The sequence below is a fragment of the Cololabis saira genome, chromosome 1, assembly GCF_033807715.1.
Source record: "Cololabis saira isolate AMF1-May2022 chromosome 1, fColSai1.1, whole genome shotgun sequence".
NCBI lineage: Eukaryota > Metazoa > Chordata > Actinopteri > Beloniformes > Belonidae > Cololabis > Cololabis saira.
The window spans coordinates 10,382,863-10,406,028 of NC_084587.1; the positions used below are offsets into that span (position 1 = coordinate 10,382,863).

Genomic DNA, 23,166 nt, shown 5'->3' on the forward strand with positions numbered 1-23,166 from the left:
GGACTAAGACTAATGAAACCCTGTGTCAGACTATAAAAGCTCGAGAAAAATGAAGCAGATTGCCTCTGAACCACTGATTCTGATGGGCAAATTGATTTAAACGACCGGCTGGAAGTGCCTTCGACTCAACAGACGCGGTTAATCCTGACAAGTGTCTTTAATGTAAAGTAATTGCTCCGCTTTTACACCTCGACGTGATGGTCGGACGGCGTTGTAGTAGCTGAGAACAGCACTTTAAGAAGACGTGGTAATGCTCTGACAGAGCGAGTCCGAGGATGCTTAAGATCACCTATCTGGATCTCGTCAATGATCCTCTTCATTATTGAAGGAGCTTAAGTGACTGTCGATGGAGATAAGTACTGAGAGACGTCAAGTGGAAAACTCCCGGCTCTGCCGTCGTAGCCGTTCGGACAGGATTGTCAAAGTAATTTAGCACCTGGATGTGTCGGTGTGAATGGTGCATTCAAGGTAATCACAGCGTTGGATGTCCTGTAGGTCCGGCGTCACCTTGGATTAAACAGATCCGGGCTCGCGTGCGTGCGGGGATGTGTGTTTTCCCCGGGTGCGTGTGCCCTCTCACCTCGGCCGTCTACCAGACAGCGATTATAACCCACGGGGCTGAAGAACTCGAACACGAACACGGCCACAGCTGACACCAACAGCAGCATCACAAACATCATGATCCAGACATCAGCGCTGAAGGGCTCTGCGATGGAGAGGAGGAGGAGGAGGAGGAGGAGGGGGAGGAGGAGGAGGGTAGAACAGAGAGAGGGAGAAAAAACATTTATATGAAATAACACACCAGGTATCAACCTGCTTGTATTCAGATTCATTCGTATATCGCGATAAAAAACGGCCGCGATAACGTTATCGTGGGGTACTGTAATTATCGCCACATTTTTTTTTATTTTTTATTTTTTTTTGGTCACACAAGGCTACCAGCCAGGTAGAAGCCAGTGTTATTTTTTTCATGTATTTTATTAATATTATTTATTATTATTATTTATTTAATATTTTTTCAGAGAGTAGTACAATCCGTGTGCATTTGACTACTGTGGCAATTTATTTTCACTCAATCTTTGTGTTGGCCATGCAGCTTTTGTTTTGTATACTACAGAGCAGTGCCTTTATTTTATTATTTTTCCAGAGAGCCGTACTAAGTAGCAGGCAGCCAGCCACTGTTAAAGTTTCAGAGAGTAATACAATCAGTGTGCATTTGGCTCTACTTTGTCACTTTATTTCTATTTGTCACTTATTTCTTTCGACTCTCAGGGAAGTATTTTCTTACAAAAAAAGAAAGTTCAAATAAGTACCGGTACTATAGTTTACACTTTGTAATGCATAACATTTACAGTACACTATTTGTTCTCTACCTCAAGTGTCACTGTGTTGAGAATGATTTGAGAATAAATGTTCTGAAGGAACCAGTGGATCCACGGTTAGTGTTTTTCCTTGCATTTTAAGAATTTTATAAGCGACGCGCTAATATCGTGATCGTGATATTTTTGTCCACTAATATCCTGATATGAAATTTTCATATCGTCCCATGCCTAATTCAGACTCATATTCATGGGAAACTAAGTGGGATGTTTCTGGTCTGAATGAGCGTCTGCATTCATGGAAACGAGTGCTTTGTCCTTTTCCCTCATTTATACATAAATAAATGAATAAATAAAACTCTTGAATGTGAAAAGTTGAGTTCAGCTCATGAGATACTACAACACCACATGACCTGGAAATCTGGACATTTCATAGTTTGTACCTTCACAGCATCTACAGGACTGTCTCAGAAAATTAGAATATTGTGATAAAGTTCTTTATTTTCTGTAATGCAATTAAAAAAACAAAACATGCATTCTGGATTCATTACAAATCAACTGAAATATTGCAAGCCTTTTATTGTTTTAATATAGCTGATTATGGCTTACAGTTTTTAGATTAAGATTCCCAGAATATTCAAATTTTTTGAGATAGGATATTTGAGTTTTCTTAAGTTGTAAACCATGATCAGCAATATTAAAATAATAAAAGGCTTGCAATATTTCAGTTGATTTGTAATGAATCCAGAATGTATTACATTTTTGCATTACAGAAAATAAAGGACTTTATCACAATATTCTAATTTTCTGAGACAGTCCTGTACATGTCGTACAGATGACACGGACACTTTAGTTTCTCTCATGTTATATAACCTGTACAGATGTTTCTTACGATGGATAAAAAAGTTTAATCTATCTTTTACCTTTACTGGTGGACCAGTCAATAAAAAGTGAAGACAACGTCATCTCGTTTTATTAGGTCGTATCACTCGCGATAGATATTTTTCCAGCCAAATTGGTTAATGTATTTAGACCTGAGCACTTCAGGGACATATTGTCTAACTATGTAGTTACTCTAGATCAGGGGTCGGCAACCCGCGGCTCTAGAGCCGCATGCGGCTCTTTAGCGCAGCCCTAATGGCTCCTGGAGCTTTTTCAAAAATGTTTGACCTATTTTTTTCCTTTTTTTTCTTTCCTTTTTTTATTTTTTCTTCTTTTTTCCTTTTTTTCTCTTTTTTTCTTCCTTTTCCTTTCCGTTTTAATCTAAACATTTCGACTTTTTTCTCGACATTTCGACTTTTTTCTCGAAATTTTGACTTTTTTCTCGACATTTCGACTTTTTTCTCGAAGTGCATAATAAAAAAAAAATCCCAGTTATAACTAATATAGATACATGCAGCATGTGTTACCTTCATTCTAAGGCTTATACAAGACCTTTCATTTTTGCGGCTCCAGACATATACGTTTTTTGTGTTTTTCGTCCAATATGGCCCTTTCAACATTTTGGGTTGCCGACCCCTGCTCTAGATGCTATTACCTTGTCCTCCAGTACTACAGCTGCAAACCTGGGAGTTATTTTGGACCAGAATACGTCCTTTCCAGTGGTGGACAGTAACGGAGTAAATTTACTTGAGTACTGTACTTTACTTGAGTATTAGATTTCTTCGGTACTTATTACTCTTACTTGAATACATTTCCAAGACAAATATTTTTACTTTTACTCGAGTAAATTTCTAGGAAGGCTGAAAAGTACTCGTTACTTTCAGGTCTGCTCTTTTTTCTTCTTCCCTAAAATCCTATTGGACACAAGCTGTTTTTGTCAAAGGAGGAGACCTATCACAGTGCACGCTCTCCACTGGGATGTACGTAAAGCAGAAATACGTCAAGCCTCCTCAAAACGATACCGCCAAAGTAGCCTGCGTTTGTCAAGACAGAGCCGCAACAATTAATTTAGAAAAAATATAGTAATTTACTGATGTGGAAAATAAGAAATTTACTCTTACTCTTACTTTTACTTAAAGTAAATTTAAAAGCATTTACTTTTGGATACTTAAGTACCTTTAAAAGCAAGTACTTTTCTACTCTTACTCAAGTAATATTTTGACTGAGCTACTTTTAGTTGTAACGGAGTAAATTTTGACCAGTAGTATTTGTACTCTTACTCAAGTACTGGGGTCGAGTACTCTGTCCACCTCTGGTCCTTTCATTCACATATAAAACCTTTTTTCACCTTTGTAATATTGCTAAAAGTGGTAACATCCTGTCTCAGAGTGACAAAAATAAACGGATCCATTCATTTGTGATTTCAAGATTGAATTTTTGTCGTTCTTTATTATTGGGTTGTCCTAGAAATTCTCAAAAAAAAAACCTCCAGCTCATCCTATTTGATAACGTTTATAGGTAAAGATGGGTCAGGTGTCATGAAACATTCCTTAGTTATGCTGCTATAGGCCTAGACTGCTGGGGACCTCCCATGATGCACCTCTCTGCAACTATGTCAACTTGATTAATGACACTATTGTTACTTTTAATCTGATCTGTTGTTGTTCCTGTTCTCTCTTCTTTCCTGCCCTCTCTACCTGAAACCAGTCAAGGGCGATTGAACGCCTTTCCTGAGTCTACCAGAGGTTTTTTTCCGTTGACGGGGAGTTTTTCCTTCCCACAGTCGCCTGGTGCTTGCTCAGGACCGGGGATTGTATTGAAGCAAAGTTTTGATGCAATCTGTTGGCTTCCTTAGTGCAGCAATAGTTGTTATTTTACTGGCTTTGTATTAACTAGGATAATTTGAAATTAGTTAAACTGTATTGCTGATTTGCCTTGAGATTTGTCATGATTTGACACAATATAAATAAAGATGAACTGAATTGGCTTGAATATGTTTCTTTATCTTTTTCCAGTAAGCAAAAAATGTTTGGAGGGATGATGGTAGCAAAGTTAATCTAGAGGTACCTTAGATAAGACAAAACGGACAACTTATGTCCACTTTTCCACCCCATGGTGTTACACTCCCACCTACATGCTTCACTATCGTATGGAAGAGTATTAGGGCCAGGCAGGAGAAAAAATAAAATAATATTTTAGAGGAGGAAGATTTTTTTTTTCATTATGCACTTCGAGAAAAAAGTTGAAATGTCGAGAAAAAAGTCGAGATTAATGTTGAAGTAGAATTTAGAGAAAAAAGTCGAAATGTCGAGAAAAAAGTTGAAATGTCAAGGAAAAAGTCGAAATGTCAAGGAAAAAGTCGAAATGTTGAGAAGAAAGTTGAAATGTTGAGAAAAAAGTAGAAATGTCGAGAACATTGTTGAAGTTTAATTTCGAGAAAAAAGTCGAGATGTCGAGAAAAAAGTAGAAATGTTGAGAAAAAAGTCGAAATGTCGAGAAAAAAGTCGAAATGTTGAGAAAAGTCGAAATTTCAAGGAAAAAGTCGAAATGTCGAGAAGATTGTTGAAGTTTAATTTCGAGAAAAAAGTCGAGATGTCGAGAAAAAAGTAGAAATGTTGAGAAAAAAGTCGAAATGTCGAGAAAAAGGTTAAAATGTTGAGAAAAAAGTCGAAAAGTCGAGATTAATGTTGAAGTAGAATTTCGAGAAAAAAGTCGAAATGTTGAGAAAAAAGTCGAAATTTCGTGAATAAAGTTGAAATGTTGAGAAAAAAGGTGAAATATCGTGAATAAGAAATTTCGACTTTTTTCTCAAAATTGTATTTCAACAATAATCTTGACATTTTGACTTTTTTCTCGACATTTTGGCTTTTTTCTCAACATAACGACTTTTTTCTTGAAGTGCACAATAAAGAAAAATCTTCCGCTCCCAAATATTTTTTCTGTTGCATGGCCCTAACACTAATACCGTCCTATCAGGACTAAACTGCAAAAACTAATTTCTAAGAATGTAAAGAAATTCCTTTTTTCAAGAAAATTATTGAAGAAATGTTTTAAGATAAAACAATTTGACTAAATGTACGTACAATAGGCCTATTTTTAGATGCGCAGTCTTTTTACTTTAAGGACTCCAAAGAGAATAATTAAACAATAGCTTTGTGAAAACGGTCCTGTTTCTCTGCCTGTGACCGAGCATTTATACGGGCATTAAGAAAACTCTGTTGTGTTTTCAGCAGCGCCGGCTGCATTTCTCCTCACCGAGAAAGGCAGAGGGAGAGACGGTGCCGTTGCTACGGGAGACCATGACACTGATGCCCGTCTCGATGAAGGGCACGGAGAAGTCGATGACCTCCGATCTCTCTTCATTGATGGTGAGTGAACCCACTGCCATTTGGGCTTTTTTGAACACCACCTGGAGGTGGAGCAGACGGACACACAGGAGACGAGAGGAAAAACACAGGAGCTCAGTTTCCACCATCTCGGATCAGTGATCCAAAGAAAGAGGACAAGAAAGGTACTGGGTCAGTATTTGTTACCCCATCAACCCTGTCGTGACATCTCACTGTGTTCAGCTACATTTACAGACACTTCTGAAGCCTCTGACCACACAGAAATAAATAAGGAAAATTGAAAAAAATACCCAGAAAAGTATACACAATTTTGTTACACTTGCAGCTGACTAATTACTCAAACCTGCCCTTAAATGGTCATTGAGTATCACTCTCACAGGGACCAGAACTTGGACACCAGCGGCTTTCAGTCTCAAAGACATGTGTCCGGGATACTTGTACTAATCCCAGGTATTCTGAGATGATGAGGTCCTTCTCAATTCAATTTCAATTCATATTTTTATTTCGAGCAATAAACATAACATAAGTTACCTGCGTGCAACATAAAATTAAACAAATACCTTTTATCAGGTTTTTCAGGTGCAGGTTCAAAATACAAATTAATTCGTCAACACTCGAAAGGGAGTGGGAAGAAGAAAACTTATTTAATCCCACCCCTGTTTCTCATTAACAACTTGACAGATTTTTTTTTTTAAGGCTTCCTCCTGTCTCAACATTTGAACCAAAAAAATGAAAAAAGGACCTATATCAAATTATAATAAAAAATGTTCTACAGTTCACCTCACCTAAATTCACACACATTGTGGCCATGAAATGCAGATGCATTTCATGGCCCTTCTGTGTCCAAAATGAGGGGACGAGGTTCTCACAAAGTTCGTCATCACTGTAGAGTTAGCAAGACTAATAGCTGGGAGGGAATATGTCAAAAATCATGAAGATTGTGCACTTGGTGACAAGTTTTTGATATTTGGCATGGTGTTAGGTTTGGAGATAAGGTTTTCAAAAACCACCGCAAACAAATTGGGAAAATGGCCCCCTAGTGGCCAGTTTGCAGAACTGGATCCCACGGAAAAGACCAAAGGTCATATCTCAGCTTCTCTTTTTCCTAGATTGTTGTATATTGTCACTTTTTCTATTTTTTTGGTGCTAGGAATTCAATTCTGAGATACATTTCCTATTTCAAGGTCATGCTGAAGGTCAAATTTAATTTTCAAGGTCATTTTTTGCCCAAAAAACTCCATATCTCTAGAATTAAGTCACATAAAAATATTGTATAGGGCTCTAGACCCCTATTCTCACCCCCAAGGAATGCAATTTTCTGTTTATTGGACAGGTCACTATCACTGTAGTGTCAATCTCATTGGGTGAGAACAGTGGCCTTCATTCAGGCTTAGGATGAACAGAACCACAGAACTAAGTCACAGTGAATGAATAGGATTTTATTCAAATAGCACACAAAAAACATCAGCTGTGCATATTTAAACTCACTTAACACCTACAATGCCTGCCTCTATTGCCTTGCTTATTGATTCATTTTGAATTTTCTGCAAACCGGCCACTAGGGGGCCGTCCCAATTTGTTTGCGGTGGTTTTAGAAAACCTTAAGTCCATACCTACCACCATGCCAAATATCAAAAACTTCTCACCAAGTGCACGATTTTCATGAATTCCCTCCCAGCTATAACGGGGCTAAAGGGGCAGGTGGTTTACTGGCAAGGTCAATTTGTTAAAAAAAAACAAAACAAAACAAAACAAAAAAAAAAGGGTACAACATATAATCATTAAAAAGGTTTACATATCAGGACACCTGTGAGTGCTTAGGGAAGGGGGTGGGGCCAACGGTAGCACCAGCTGCTCATTGAGAAGAGTTAAAACGATGCACGCTTTTCTGCCAGTCTGCAAAAGTCTCGGATACCACGTGGAAAAGTTGCGAGATTTGTGTCTAGGGACTTTTTTGAGAAAACAAAACAAAAAAAAAACCTTGATAAATATAGCCACAAAGTCGCTAAATTGGTAACACTGCTTCAAGCTGGGAAAACACAACAAGAGATGAACCAAAACACACATATTAGATTATGAATTATATATTTAATAGAGACAAAGTCAAACTGAAGAAGGAGAGCGTGAAAACTAAGTGCTAGCTTCAGTTCTTTGTCACTCGCTGGTATTTGTTCATCCAACTTCTCTTAACGTTTCGTCAGATTTTAAGGGATCTGTAGTCTGGACTTCAAATGTACCGTCGCAACATCTTTGGATTCTGTTCTTCCGTCTGATATTCCGTTGTATATTCGCTGGTGTTCTTGGGGAGTCCTGTCCTGTTGTACGACCCAGTTTCAGTCAAATTTCCCTCATAAATTCTTTAGTACAGATCCACCATGCTTGATAGAAAAAAATACCCAGAAAAGTATAAATGACTTTGTTAGACTTGCAGCTGCAGCTTAATCATACCTGTCCTCAAAGGCAGACGAGCCAATGGTTGTTGAGTATCACTCACACAGGATAGTATGTGGCATGTGTGGTGGATGTAAGTGTTTAGCTTTCACTATTTTTGCTTTATGACCAAACCTCTCAACGCTGGTCTCCTCTGTCCAAGGACATTGTTCCCAAAGTCATCTAATTCATTTGAAAACTTGTAGAGAAGTTTGTCCAGGGGAGCCTGTCATGAATGGGGGAGATTACATCACTCAGTTAGGAGATCTGGCGATCTTTTCTCAGACCGTTGGCTACCCGACCTGGCGCCAGATGAGCGGTCAAAGCCAGCAGGCTGGATGGGTGGTCATGAACTTGAACATTTATTATTCTAATTGAGGCCTGTAGAGTCTCAGATGGGGCGGTTGGGTTTTGGGCTTTGGCACAATCTGAATTTGCTGGGACAAGTGTCTTAAATCCTTGGCATTTTCCAAAAACATGTCTCGGTGCAAAATAATGTAGGCTCCGCCCAGACTGGGAGGTCCATGGGCAGAAATATGTGCCACTAGAAACTGAATTTGAATCATTTATATTTGAATTTTAATTGCTCAACTTGAATAATTGCATTAAAAAACTGAATCTGAATCACATAATTTGAATTTGTATTGTTTAATTTGAATCATTGCATTGAAAAACTGAATCTACATTCAGTTCTCACAATCAAATTCAGTTATTGCAATTCAATTTCAATTTTACTGTGCCAGACATCCGGGTCTTCCGGAGGAAGAGCAATCGAGTGCAGATACAAAGAACTCCTTTTCACGTAGCCTACTATAAACTACTATTTTCTTTCAACGATATAAACGACCAAGAGCTAGATATTTCGAAACCTATTGTGTTTTCTCCATTCTGTGTAAAAAGGGTAGATTTATATCTTGCCATTTTGTAGAAAAAATTCTCAGATTCAGTTTTTTAATGCAATTATTCAAGTTGAGCAATTCAAATTCAAATATAAATGATTCAAATTCAGTTTCTAGTGGCACATATTTCTGCCCATAGAGGTCCATGGGCAGGCACAGTTGCATTGATGATGTCTCTTCTGTTCAGCATCATAGTCTTGCTCGTGCAAACTGAAGATCAGTTAAGTGCATATGTTTCGTACACAGCTCATACTTCTACTTCCTATGGGGGGGTCTCTTATTCTATCAGTCTCATTTGGTTTTCTGCCCCAGTTGTCTCAGTTTTCCCCCTTTCAATGTAAATCACAAGCTGGTTGTTTAAGGAAGCACTCCACGTTTTGCAGCACAAGCTATCGGGAGCGGACTAAAGACACTGTTAAGATCTGTCAAATTCAATTAAGGTGGGCATCATGTTTATTCATGATGTCTGCATTGTGACGACTGTCTGATGTGTAATGTGTGCAGAAAAGAAGCCTTGCGTTTCCCCGCGGCTGCTTTTCCCCTCATTTAAATCTCTCTCTTCCTTCTTCGGTGTTCTTTCTCCATCTCTGAATAGGAACCTGATTGAGTCATGAGGTTTTACGGAGCTGATCGCAGTGTCCCCTCAGGCCGGGTCGAAGGAAAAGCTGATTTTAAAAATGCTTCTTATAATCAACGTACATACAGGAGGGATACGCTCACGTCAAATTAAATTAAAACAACCGACACATCAGCTTATCTCACTTCAGTGTGATCTCTGCAAATTTAAAAGAGCTTTTCTGAAGATTTGGCAAATGTTGATACTGTCATTTTTACGTGTGGCATGTCTTGAAGCTTAGAGCAACCAGTGACACATTAAATACAACACAGTGGAAATACTGTATAGGTTTACTATACTGGCCCGGATGGAAATCAAAGAAAGGTCATTTCATATGTGTGTGTGTATATATTACGACGGAGTATTAGGGCCAAACTAAGACAAAAAAAAATGGAAATTACAAGAAAAAAGTCACAATATAATGAGAATAAAGTCGTAAAATGACGAAAATAAAGTCATAATGTTGCGAGAATAAAGTCGTAATAGAATAAAGTCGATATATTTTGAGAATAAAGTTGTAATATTACGAGAATAAAGTCGTAACATTACAAAAACAAAGTGGTTATTTATGAGAATAAAGTTTTAATATTACAAGAATAAAGTGTTAATTTATGAGAACTCTAACAGGAAGAGTTGTTGAATATTGAGCATCTTGTGAAGTTATATTTATATATTTATAATATATTTAATATTACGATTTTATTTTTGTAATATTACAACTTTATTCTCGTAATATTACGACTTTATTCTCAAAATATTACGGCTTTATTCTCGTAATATTACGACTTTATTCTCTCAACATTATGACTTTATTCTCGTAATTTTACGACTTTATTCTCATATTATTATGACTTTATTTTCGTAATTTCCTTTTTTTTCTTTCTTAGTTTGGCCCTAATACTACGTTGTAATATATATATATATATATATATATATATATATATATATATATATATATATATATATATATATATATATATATAATATATATATATATATATATATATATATATATATATATATATATATATATATATATATATATATATATATATATATATGTATACAGTATACAGTATATGTATACAGTGCAGACCAAAAGTTTGGACACTTGTTTCAACACCCCATTTGTTTCAATGAGAAGTTGTGTTCAAACTTTTGGTCTGTACTGTGTAGACACAGACATATACATATACATATATATATATATATATATATATATATATATATATATATATATATATATATATATACACACACATATCCATATATATATATATGTATATTTTTAAGCACAAATATATAAATACATAAAATATGTATATATATTTATCTATGTGCCTTTTCCGACCACACTGATGGGTAAAGTAGCCTCTGCCCGGCGATGTCTCCAGTTCTGCTGCTCTGCCAGCTGTGAAATCCACAGTCAGCTGGTGAGCCAGCAGGTCTGCTCGAGCTGTCACTGTGGGTATTTTCAAGCTGCTTACAAATGAAGAAAAGCTGAGGTTTCTCTCTGGCGTTGGCATAAACCTGTCAGAACAACATTCCTCGCTCTTCTCATGAAAATGACGGGACACGCAGGAGAAGCACCAGCGGACCAGCGGAGAGCATCTGCGGCCTCACCTCTCCCACCATGCCGTTCCACGTCCCGTTGACCTTCTTGCCGTGTTTGCCGTTGGTGACCAGGTAGAGGTCGTATGTGAACTTGACGTTCTTGGCGATCTTCTTCAGGATGTCGATACAGAAACCTTTGCAGCAGCGCTTGATGTAAATCCCCGAATCCCCCGTTTGATTGCTGGTAAGGAGAACGAGACAGAAGAGCAAGCAAAGATTGAGAAGCAGAACAAAATGTTTCAATGATCTGAGATCCCACGACACTAATGGACTTAAAATAAATTGAGCAAAAAACCTGATCTATGTCTACTGTTTCTGCTTTTAGAAGCTCAAAGTATTATGATAAAGTGACATCATTGTAGACATAAGCACAACTATTAATCCTTTGATAAAACCCCATTTAAATGAAGTCTGGAGCCCAGGAACGTCACAAAACTCCTCCCTTCCTCCCTGAAGACTTTTTTCCAGTATTTCACCGCAGCCATCTTCAGTTGCTACTTGTGTATCGACTGTTTCGTCTTCAGTAACTGGACAGCTGCTCTGCCAGGTTCAGATCAGGTGACAAACCTCACCTTGGAGAACTTTTCTCTTAATAAAGAGTAATAAACCAAACAAAGCTCCACCTGAAGTGTCTGTATAGGAGGGAGGGAGCAACCCCGCCACCCGCGAGACCAGGGGCCGACCAGGAAGAACCCGGAACCCAGGCCACCAGCAACCCCACAGAGGGTTGACACGGAAGAAGCAGCCAGGGATCCCGCGGCGGCGGACGACGACCCAGGCAATCCCCGGCCACCCGGTCCGGGCCGGACACGCGGCCAGGAGGCCCTCACCCTCCAGGCCAACGACCCACCCGGCGAGGGGCCAGCCTGCCCGGAGAGACAGAGCCGCCCCGGCCGCCGACGCGAGCAGGACCAACCGCACCCACGAAGTGGCCCTCCAAGACCAGAGGGGCGCCCCGCCGCGGAGGCCGCGGGGGGGACCGTGACGGGCCCGGAGAGAGGGAACCCCCCAACAAGGCGACACCCGTGCAGGCCCGACAACGGAGGGCCCCAGACCCAGGCATCCCATTCATTCATCCATTCACCTATCCGATACCTATACTAATAATAAGATATACTATACATAATAATAATAATAATAATAATAATAATAATAATAATAAAATAATAATAAAATAATATTAATAACCATCTTTGTATGACATAATATTAATAAATTATTAAATTTTGTTGTCCTGCCAATGGGGGCGCAAATCCTCCATGGCAGGACCCTTCCATACCGCATTCTCACCGACACAGACGCACAATCACGCACCGTTTCCCCCTCCCCAGGGGGGTCCAGCACCGCCAGAAGGCCCCCCAGGCTGCATGGCGAGCCCCGCCAGGCCCGGGTATCACGACCCACCTATCCCAGGCCGGCGAGGGAACGCGGGTGATGTGGGCCCCCCTCCCAACCCTGGTGTTGAGTGCATGTGATTAATGCCATAAAAACAGGGAGGACAAGGTATCAATTTGACACCGACCCCCCCCCTCCTGAACTAAATGTCCTTGTCAAATGTATTTATTAAGTGTTGAATGTGCAGTGTCTACAGTGCTGTTAAAACCGTGAGGTGGGGAGTGCCGGGCCACACGGGACAATTCCCCCCACGACCCGGACCCCCCGCCCCTTCTCCTATGTGCGTATGCATCGTGTAGGGGGGGAAGGAGGGGGAGCAGAGCCAGGAGGCAGGACCAGCAGAGCCGGCCCTGGAAGGACGGCCACGCTCCCCCACCGGCCATCCAATTGACAGGGCCCCACCGTACCTCCACGGGCGCCCCCGGCGCCGCCGGAGCCCCCAGACGGAGACATAGACACCTGGGAATAGTGCCACCCCGCCGCCGCGCCCGCCCGCGCACCCCCCGGCCAGGGGAGGCCCGATCCCCGGACCCGGCCCCACCCCCCCCGGGGCCACCCCGGCGGACACCCCAAAGGTCACAGAGTCCCCACAGACGCAGAGGCACGCGGCCCCCGCCCAGCGATGGAGCACCAAGGCAGCAATGCCCCCCCAGCGCAGACAGCCACCCCCCACCCAGGCAGGGCCGGGCCCTCCGAGCGGGACCCCCACGTCCACGGCCCAGCCCCCCCCCGGGAAAACCGGAGACGCCCTAGCGTTGGAGAACTTTTCTCTTCAACAAGTCTTGGGTCTTCATCCACCTGTACAGTGAAGCTCCATCCTCTCAGGTGTGAAACATTTGTCTGTGAACACTCTTCTTGCTTGGAGATCTTGATGACGTGTCCATCTTCTCGACTTGTGAAGGAGTTTACCAAGGACATGATTCTGAGATCACCCACGTTATTTGTCTCCTGTCGTCCTCTAAATCTTTCCATGATCTTGAGCTCACTGGATTTTTCTGTCTTATCTAGAATGACCACCGACTGTTTTTACATTCTCTCTTGGAGATTTATGTTGTTATTTTTCAGCCTGATGACAAACTCCTTCACTCGCACTGAGACTTCTATGCCAACGTCTTAAATGCCAACTCGATGCCTGATACCAACGCCGGACCGTTTATCTGCGAGGGACTGAACTGAAAAATGAGACCCTGAAAATCGAGGTACTTTACTTAAGTCTGCAAGTCTTAAACAATAAACGCCTGATTTTTATGAATCTTTTAAATCAAAGTGGATCTAGCTTGTTCAGGCGGACACACGAAATGGTCGTTTTAAATGTGTTTGTTCTTCTTTAGGCCGAGTGATTACTAAAGCGAGTCGGCGGGTGACTAATTAATGATGGAAATAGATGCAGACGTCGAGGGTGCAGCCAAGGCTTTTCACACTGAAACGTGAAATAATGAGCCGCCCAACAGTTTGTAATTTAATAGTTGAACCCCTCAGAGCCTGATACATGTGTATTAGCCGTCGTCCAAATCATACGGTAGTGACGGTCTAAGAATAACACTCCGAGCCGAGCTGCGTCATCAGTCGGTTGGCTGTCTCTGGCTCGCAGCAGATGCGTGGAGGACCAGCTGTGGAGCCGCACGGCCGCAGCTTTGGCACGGCTAGCCGGCGCTGCAGCCGCCAGACCAAGGACAAACGGCTCTCTGTGTTTCCTCTTCGCACAATGAGCTGTTTATTCCCAGTGTTTGTTTATGAGATCGAGCTCCTGCGAGCGAGCAGCCGTCACAATAAGCTGCGCTGATGCTCCTCTGCATACAAAAGAGCGGAGAGAGAAATCCTGCAACGTCTCTCTGGCTGTTTAACCGCTGCTCTAGGCTTGCCACCCGTCCCTTGAAATACGGAATTGTTCCGTAATTGAGAATTAAAAGTTGCGTTCCGTATTGAACCAATACAGACACATATTATGCTCTTATTTATTGATGTCATAATATACAGGTGAAGGTCTGAAAATTTGAATATATTGCAAAACTTTATTCGTAGTAAATTTAACTTAAATTTATTTCCCACTACATGCAAAGTGAGATATTTCAAGCCTTTATTTGTTATAATTTTGGTGATTATGGCTCACAGTTTATGAAAACCCCCAAAAAATCTCAAAAAATTTGAATATATTATGAAATCAATAAACTATTCAATCATCAAAATTATAACAAATAATATATAATATATATAATATATTTGTTATATATAATATATAACAAAAACATGTATTAGTTTCACCTTTTAAGTTGATTTTATTGAAATAAATTAACTTTTACACCATATTCTTCACCTGAAGGCTTTATTCTACATCTGGGCTGATGTGGACATACGTAGCATAGGAGGATATTTCAGTTGCTAGTATGGTTGTCTGTCTGTACAGTCATGCAAGTTCAATGCTATTAAAGCACTTTAAACTTTAAATCAAAGCGTTTTGTTTTTTCATATGAAATAAATACATTTCTATGCATTTTAGAAGTTTTGGGGATGTCCCTTTTTTTGGCGCCTGCGCTGCTGAAATTGGGGTGTCCCTTATTTTTATTTCTGAAAGGTGGCAACCCTACGCTGCTCGCCGAGCGGCGCTGGAAGAGGGACAGGCGGCGAGGAGGAAAAGAGAAAGAGCAGGCTAAAAGATCCGTCGATACCAAACAGCGAGCTGGGAGACGTGAAACGGCCTCGGGAGACTTCAGGTGGGCCGGTGAAGTAAATTCATTATCGCACTTAAAGGAGACCTGGTTAGCGCGAAGGTCGGCTGGAAGAGAAGAAGCCGAGGCATTGATCTCGTTAGCAGACGTGAAACAAGTCGAGGTAATCACAGGACCGGGGACGGGAACAGGAAACGCTCGACGGCAGGCTGCTGCCACAGAAAAACTCATATTAAAATACAGCTTTAGATGTTATCGTCATGGATTTTTGATCACTTTTAGGATCCTTCTGTTAACCAAACCCCCTGAAGTAATGTCCCATTCGTCATGACTGAGAGACTTGTGGGAATAACGAAGAAAATAAAAACAAGAATGAAAGCAAAAAAAAGTAACGTAAAAACGACACTTAACCTCCAAACCTGTAGGGGGCGCCTCTGAGTCAAAACTCACAAAAGTACCTTTGTTCTAGTTCAGGGGTCGGCAACCCAAAATGTTGAAAGAGCCTTATTGAACCAAAAGCACAAAAAACAAATATGTCTGTAGCCGCAAAAAATCGTATAATTGGGGGAAGATTATTTTTTTCATTATGCACTTCGAGAAAAAAGTTGAAATGTCGAGAAAAAACTCAAAATTTCAAGAAAAAAGTCGAAATTTCAAGATTAATGTTGTAGACTTGAAGTACAATTTTGAGAAAAAAGTCGAAATGTTGAGAAAAAAGTCGACATTTTGAGAAAAAAGTTGTAATGTCGAGAAAAAAGTCGTAATGTCGAGAAAAAGGTCGAAATGTCGAGATTAAAAAGGAAAGGAAAAAGGAAGAAAAAAAGAGAAAAAAAGGAAAAAAGAAGAATAAAAAGAGGGAAAAAAAGGAAAAAAAGAGAAAAAAGAAAAAAAAGACGAATAAAAAGGAAAAAAAAAATGTCAAACATTTTTTTAAAAGCTCCAGGAGCCACTAGGGCGGCGCTAAAGAGCCGCATGCGGCTCCAGAGCCGCGGGTTGCCGACCCCTGTTCTAGTTTAAACACTTGGATTAGTTTTTATGACTTCGCTGTTCTTGTTCTGGGAGTCAAAGCTGTTTTCTGACACCGACTTTTACTTTTTTTTGCACAAATAGTAAATGAAATTCCTCCATCATCCTTTTATTTTATTTATTAGACATAAATGTTTGTGTTTCAAACCGGTAACAGTAAAGATTTCGGCACTTTGTGAAATCCTGGTTCCTCCTCCCGATGCTGAAAAGGTACCGGTATTCTGGCGCTGAGGATTGTGGGTGATGAAACGTTTCGGTTGTTATTTTGACATATTTGAGGGTTTGTACCATAACAATGTCGTTCTGTACTCGTTCTCTACTGGAGGACCTTCAGCCGAGTGCTCTCACCCTCTTCTTCCTCAGGCCTGAATCTGCAGTTCCGGCTGAATGTGGTTTTGCAGACATTGAAAAAATCCCCAAAATAAATCTAACAACGCTCCAGTCGATCACAGCCTGGGGGATTGGGGGGGCTAGGTGAGCTTTCTGTGATTTATTAAGGCTTTTTTTCAAACGTCAGCAGATAGGACATTGTCCAGAAATCCCTCACCCTGCCTTTAAGCCCGCCATCACATCCCTGGATGGATCTCTTCTGGCTTTGGTCTGAAAAACGGCTCGACTCCAGAAAAAGCTGCAGTTTTGCAGAGTAAAGAGATAAAACAGCCCTTTTTTTAACGTTTTTGTGCTTGACACAGGTTTCCAAATGAACCTCATCTGTTAACCCTTGTGCTGTCTTCGGGTCAAGGAAGGAGGAAGGGAAGAAGGGAGAAAAGAAGGAAGGAAGGAAGGAAGGAAGGAAGAGAGAAAAGAAGGAAGGAAGGAAAGAAGGGAAAAAAGAAGGAATGAAGGGAGGAAAGAAGGAAGGAATGGAGAAAAGAAGGAAGGAAGGAAAGAAGGGAGGAAAGAAGGAAGGAAGGAAGGAAGGAAGAAAAGAGGAAGGGAGAAAGAAGGAGAGAGCAGGAGGAAAGAACGAAGGAAGGAAGGAAGGAAGGAAGGAAGGAAAGAAGGAAGGAAGGAAGGAAGAAAAGAGGGAGGAAGAAGGAAGGAGAGAGCAGGAGGAAAGAAGGAAGGGAGAACAGAAGGAAGGAAGGAAGGAAGGGAGGAAAGAAGGAAGGGAGGAAGGAAGGAAGGAAGGAAAGAAGGAAGGAAGGAAGGAAGGAAGAAAAGAGGAAGGGATAAAGAAGGAGAGAGCAGGAGGAAAGAACGAAGGAAGGAAGGAAGGAAGGAAGGAAGGAAGGAAAGAGGAAGGAAGAAGGAAGGAGAGAGCAGGAGGAAAGAAGGAAGGGAGAACAGAAGGAAGGAAGGAAGGAAGGGAGGAAAGAAGGAAGGGAGGGAGAAAATAAGGAAGGAAGGAAAAAAGGAAGGAAGGGAGAAAAGAAGGAAGGAATGGAGGAAATAAGGAAAGAAGGAAAGAAGGGAGGAAAGAAGGAAGGAAGGGAAAAAAGAAGGAAGGAAGGAAGGAAAGAAGGAAGGAAGGGAGGAAGAAAAGAGGAAGGGAGAAGGAAGGAGAGAGCAGGAGGAAAGAACGAAGGAAGGAAGGAAGGGAGAAAAGAAGGAAGGAAGGAAAGAAGGGAAAAAAGAAGGAATGAAGGGAGGAAAGAAGGAAAGGAGGGAAAAAAGAAGGAAGGAATGGAGGAAATAAGGAAGGAAGGGAAAAAAGAAGGAAGGAAGGAAGGAAGAAAGGAAGGAAAGAAGGAAGGAAGGAAGGAAGGAAGGAAGAAAAGAGGAAGGGAGAAGGAAGGAGAGAGAAGGAGGGAAGAAGGAACAGGAGAATTAGGTCATTTTGACCCAAAGACAGTACAAGGGTTAAAGTGTAGATCTTTGCTCCTCAAAGACTCAAAGGCTTTTGAATTAAATGAGTATTTTCATCACTTGTTGATATTTCCTGTTTGAAATAACCTCATTATTTTAAATTCATCTCCTTACCAACACTAGATTGCTCTTGTTTCTCTTATTTGGAAAGTGTTTCAGGCCTGAAGTGCAAAATTAGATGCATTTTCACAAATGTAATCAAGTTGAGGAGACAACAAATAAGAGATACATCTACTTCTGTGTTTCAGTTGGCGTTGAATGTTTATTGCAACCACTAATTTTGTGTTTTGTGACAAATTACTTTAAATACATGCAAAAGATTGCAAATCGGATGATTTCCTTCTCGCTCTAATTACAGTACGATCAATAAAGCTACATGAAAACTCTCACCTGAGTTTCAGCTGCTTGCGGCAGGGAACGGTGTTCCGCATGCAGGTCCCGCTCAGCGGGTCCACGTCCTCCACGATGACAAACGGCGCCTCCTCCAGCGTGACGATGGACAGGTGGTCCTCCCGCTCCTCCTCGGCAGAGAACAGCTCAAAGCGAGGCCACACGTGGTACCTCATCGTCAAAGAGCCTCTCTCCCACTTGCCGACCTGCATGAGCGAGTGGGAGGAGAGCCGTGTGATGTGCTGGCTACTGCAAAAGCTACCTGGAGAGGCGGGGAGACTCCCCACGCAGGAGAAGAAGTGACAGACGCGTCACAGGTGGCCAGAAGAGAAGAGAAGAGAAAAGAGAAGAGTTTTACCCGGTCCCATTGTCTGTCTTTGTCCAGGAGTACGATGACCAGCTTGGGGAACATCTGGTGGCCTTTTTCACTAAATGACAGGTTTCGACCCTCAAATGTCACATTCATGACGTACCTGGAAACAATAATTCAAGTCAAAGCGGTAAATATCAATTTCTGTCTATTTGTTGGAAAGCAAAACATGCAGGCCTCAGATTTGGGCTGTAACAGTAACATTTTTTATTTAACCTTTATTTAAAGCAGCACAATGTAACTTTCAGCTTTTGTTGAGTTTGGCGGCTCCTTTGGACAAAAGCGGTAGTGCTTTACCAGAAAGAACACTACATTTCCCATGAGCACCAGCGCGTACTGCCAGAAAACTCCTGTCCCCGTCGCGTGCATTTGTTTTGATAGTAAATGAACGGGACGGACTTTCAAAACTACTTTTCTGTTTCACCAAGTGAACAGACGGAACACAAAAAAAAAATGTTAAACTGCTGGAAAGGAACTGGAATTTACCGGGATACCTTAAACAAGGAAGCCAGGGAGCAGTATATGGAGAAAATAATTTAATTTGATTATTAACGGTTTGGGTCATTATGAAATCCCCATCAAAGAGTGGAGCTCCGATGAGGATTTACTGCCGCAGTTCTGCAGAACCACCGTCTCCGGCTATCTTGTTTAGGAGTGTTTGGCAGCTGCTTCGGTAAATGTTTGACTCGCCATGTGTTTCAATAAATGTGTATAATAGTACAACATACAGTGCATGTTTTGTATTACTCTTACCTTTTTCTTTCCTTTTTTTTTGACTGCTATATTATGCTGAAGAGGCTCCGAGGCGTGAGCAATATTTTTGTTTTCCTCGTGAGATTATTTTTTTCCTCTGCAGCTACAAATAGTTAATATCTTTTCCTCAACAAACTAGTTTTATCTGAAGATTGGAGTTAATTGCACCGCAGAGAGCTGGCCAGCAACTGCGTTTAGCTGGAGAAGTGGGGAATAAAACCCGTGTGAATGATCCAACCCGGTCTGTGTGAGTGACTCTTTTACTCTGTTATATCAGATACTTGGTCTCCGTGGTTCTGCCTCCAAGCAGGAAAGCGGTGAAAAGTTAAACCATTAGCGATCTTTTCCCCACGTCTGTTGTGTGGAGCTGCTGCAGCCACAACACAGCAACGGGTTACCATGGTTACAGAATAACGGAATTCTTGTCCGGGCATTTTTTTTTTTTTGTCCGGGCATTTAGCTTGTTACTCTCCCGCTTCCTTTTTTCGCCTCGTCCTATAAAACTTTTATTTTCTTTGTTTTTTTCGCTGCTTCGGCCATGATACCGGCTTCTCCTGAGCTCTGCGCTCCAAGTCCCGCCCATTTTCGTCTCGACTGCGAATCGGGAAGGAGGGGGAAGTGACGTATGCCGTAAAGCAGTCAAAGACGTAAAAATGTGTAGTTTTTTAGTGTGGAAGGGTTCCTACCATGCTCCTCAAAGTTACATAGTGCCAGTGAAGGCGATACAGACCCCTCAGACCATGACAGAGGTTCATTAAACCTGTTGGAAGTTGATGTACCATCACAATGACTCTGGAAATATGATATTAAGGTGGAAAAGTTACATAGTGCTGCTTTAACCAGTAATGTCCTGTTGAGATTAAAAACCTCTTTTTCAAGAGAGTCCTGGTCAAGAGGCAGCAAAAAGTTACAGTTTCAAAAAAGTAAAATGACATATGAATGAGATAAAACTGTTACAGGTTGAGGAGGCTTCTCTCACGGGCTATCAGTCTGGATTTAAAGTCATTCAATGAGATAAGTTCCCGTAGTTTCAAGTCCTTTTGCAAAAGGTTCCATGCAGAAGGGGCAGAAAATACAAAAGCCCTCCTTCCCACCTCATGGCAAATGGATCAGTGAGCAACAGATTATTGCTTGAACGCAAATCATAAGAATCAACACTTCTCCGTGCAAGTTACAAATGTAAGAGGGCAGTAGTCCGAGCATGGCCTGGTACATAAAAGTGGAGCAGTGAGTCGACCTCCTGGTGGAGAAAGAAGGCCGTCCCACTCGATGGTACAGTTCACCATAACGGGTCAAGGCCTGAGAGAAGCTCAGAGAAGCTCGATACACGGAGTCAGTCTTTTCTCAGGCATTGAGCTGAAGCATTCATATACAACAGATCTCCATAATCTAAAATGGATTTCAAAAAATGATTAAAAAGTTGCAGTGACAAGGCGTTTTTTAACGTCAAAAGAAAAAAAAAATATTTTGAAAGAAAAAAACGGGTTTCAGTTTGAGTTTCATCAATTAAGGCAAGGAAAATATGGAATAGTTGTGACTACGACCCAAAAATGTGCAGTTCTATTTACAAGTTTAAGAAAATGTTTAAAGAAAATGTTGTTAATAAATATAAAATACTATAACTATAAAGTATATTATCAAAAACATTCTACAATGTGAAATGTCAATTTTATATTTTGTCTCATTTATTTTTGGCTTCTTTATGCATTGTTTGTTTCCACGGATTAATGCTAATGTTTCTGTTTTAAGCTGATCACAAGAGAGAAAGGGTAGGCACTAGGGCTGTGCAATTAATCGATTTTAAATCTAAATCGGATTTATTAATCAAAATCGATGTTAAAAAAGGAAAATAGGAAAATCGATTTTCCTTTTTTGCAGCTGGCTGCATTACAGACAGAGCTTGTCTAGTCATCTTTGTTTGGTCAAGAAAATTGTAAATGTTGTCACTTTACTAAACTCAAGGAGGATTTACAGTATCTTTCAATTGCACTTCATTCCCAATAGGGAAATTTGTTTGCTATTTTTCTTTAAAAATAAAGATAAAATATTTTAAACAATTTATTCCATTTGTTTATTCTTTTGTAGTTTTACCAAAAAAATCGAAATCGAAAATCGGGTTTTCAGAGAAAAAAAATCGGGATTTTATTTTTGTCCAAAATCGCCCAGCCCTAGTAGGCACTATAAGCATCGGCTTCAGCCTACACCTTTTCAGCAAAAGCAATGTTTATTTTACTTTTTTCATTTTGTTTTGTAAAATAACATGTCGAAATAAAAACAATTAATTCTTTCATTCATTCAGTTTAAGTTTCTCAATATGGGGTAAGTGAGAGCGTCATCAAGCAGGATAATAAGGATGCAGGAGTTCAGAGCAGCACTGCTGCAGGTCCTGCAGCCAAAACGCTGGACTCGTACCCGCTAAAAAGGATGAGTTCACCGCAACGCCCTTCTTTTTTAATCTTCTTCTTTTAAAAAGGGTTGAATCAATGCAATTAGAGCTCTTGTTCTTGTTTATTGAGGATGCTTCAAAGTCCATTCGGAAGATTTCTTCAGCTGAATCTCACGCGGATCACTGACCCTGCCATCTGTCTGCTGTAAGTTGTTTACATGGTCACATGACCAGGTTTTACCTCACCTAAAAAGAGCCGAAACGCAACCTTGTGCGGCGTTGCATGTGAAGTCAAGTGTAGCTCTACACACCAGAAAAGAAAACTGTAACTCCACAAACTCACGAGATCCCCCAGCTCGACACTACAACGATTCAGGTTTGAACCTGCAGCCCAGGTGGAATTACAGCCATCCGATTCATGTGACCGAAACATCTTAGTGGACAAATGCCTCTAAAAACCCACAGGAGAGACGGGAGAGTCTGTTTCTTTTCTTTTTTTTTTTAATTACATACTGTATGACCTCAACAGCTTGTGAACTTGAAACTCCCCAGAGGTCAGTTGGAACTGGAGAGGCTTCTGGATGAGTTGACTGTCATTTCCTGAGTGGGTCACGCAGGGACATCACAGCCCAGATCAAAGCACAACCGTCCCGCTAACATGTCTTCTCTGCAGCTTGATGAGTTTTCTGCACCTCAAAAGGTCAGCATCATAAAAGCTGAAACACCGACTTGAAAGAGTCACAACCCCCAGAAGAGAAGACACAAGTGAGAAGACAAGAGAGAGAAGACGAGAGAGAAGACAAGAGAGAGAAGAGACAAGTGAGAAGACAAGAGAGAGAAGACATGAGAGAGACAAGACTTGAGAGAGACACGACTGAGAATACAAGAGAGAGAAGACAAAAGAGAGAAGACACGAGTGAGAAGACACATATGAGAAGACGAGTGAGAAGAGACGAATGAGAAGACGAGAGATACGTCTTGCAATATAATTGTTGATTCTATAATCTGGCCTTGGACAGGGCGGTTTTGGCTGATCGCTCTGGTCACAGTCTTCCTGGTGGAATGTAAACAAGGTGACTCTGCCCCCACTAACCCTCCCCTTTCCCATGAACATCTGTGGACCCTGTTTTCAGAACTGTACCGAGCCGCCTGATAACACCAAGGACATTGGCTCAGGAGGAGCAGCTCTGAGCGAAGTTCACGGACTTATCGCTACACACACACACTTGCTGATAACCACACCTCCCTCAACTCAACGCCTTCC

General features: G+C 41.1%; 1 protein-coding gene across 1 annotated transcript in view; it reads right to left on the bottom strand.

Moving 5' to 3' along the window:
- The window catches only part of LOC133458283 (glutamate receptor ionotropic, NMDA 2B-like), a 176,639-nt gene that overhangs the window by 35,122 nt on the left and 118,351 nt on the right, over positions 1-23,166 (bottom strand). The window contains exons 5-9 of the mRNA XM_061738059.1: positions 18,752-18,866; positions 18,394-18,599; positions 11,117-11,288; positions 5,457-5,610; positions 581-706 (exon numbers count right to left, since the gene is read on the bottom strand). Of these exons, the coding sequence (XP_061594043.1) occupies positions 581-706; positions 5,457-5,610; positions 11,117-11,288; positions 18,394-18,599; positions 18,752-18,866 (773 nt within the window). The remainder of the gene's footprint in view (positions 1-580; positions 707-5,456; positions 5,611-11,116; positions 11,289-18,393; positions 18,600-18,751; positions 18,867-23,166) is intronic.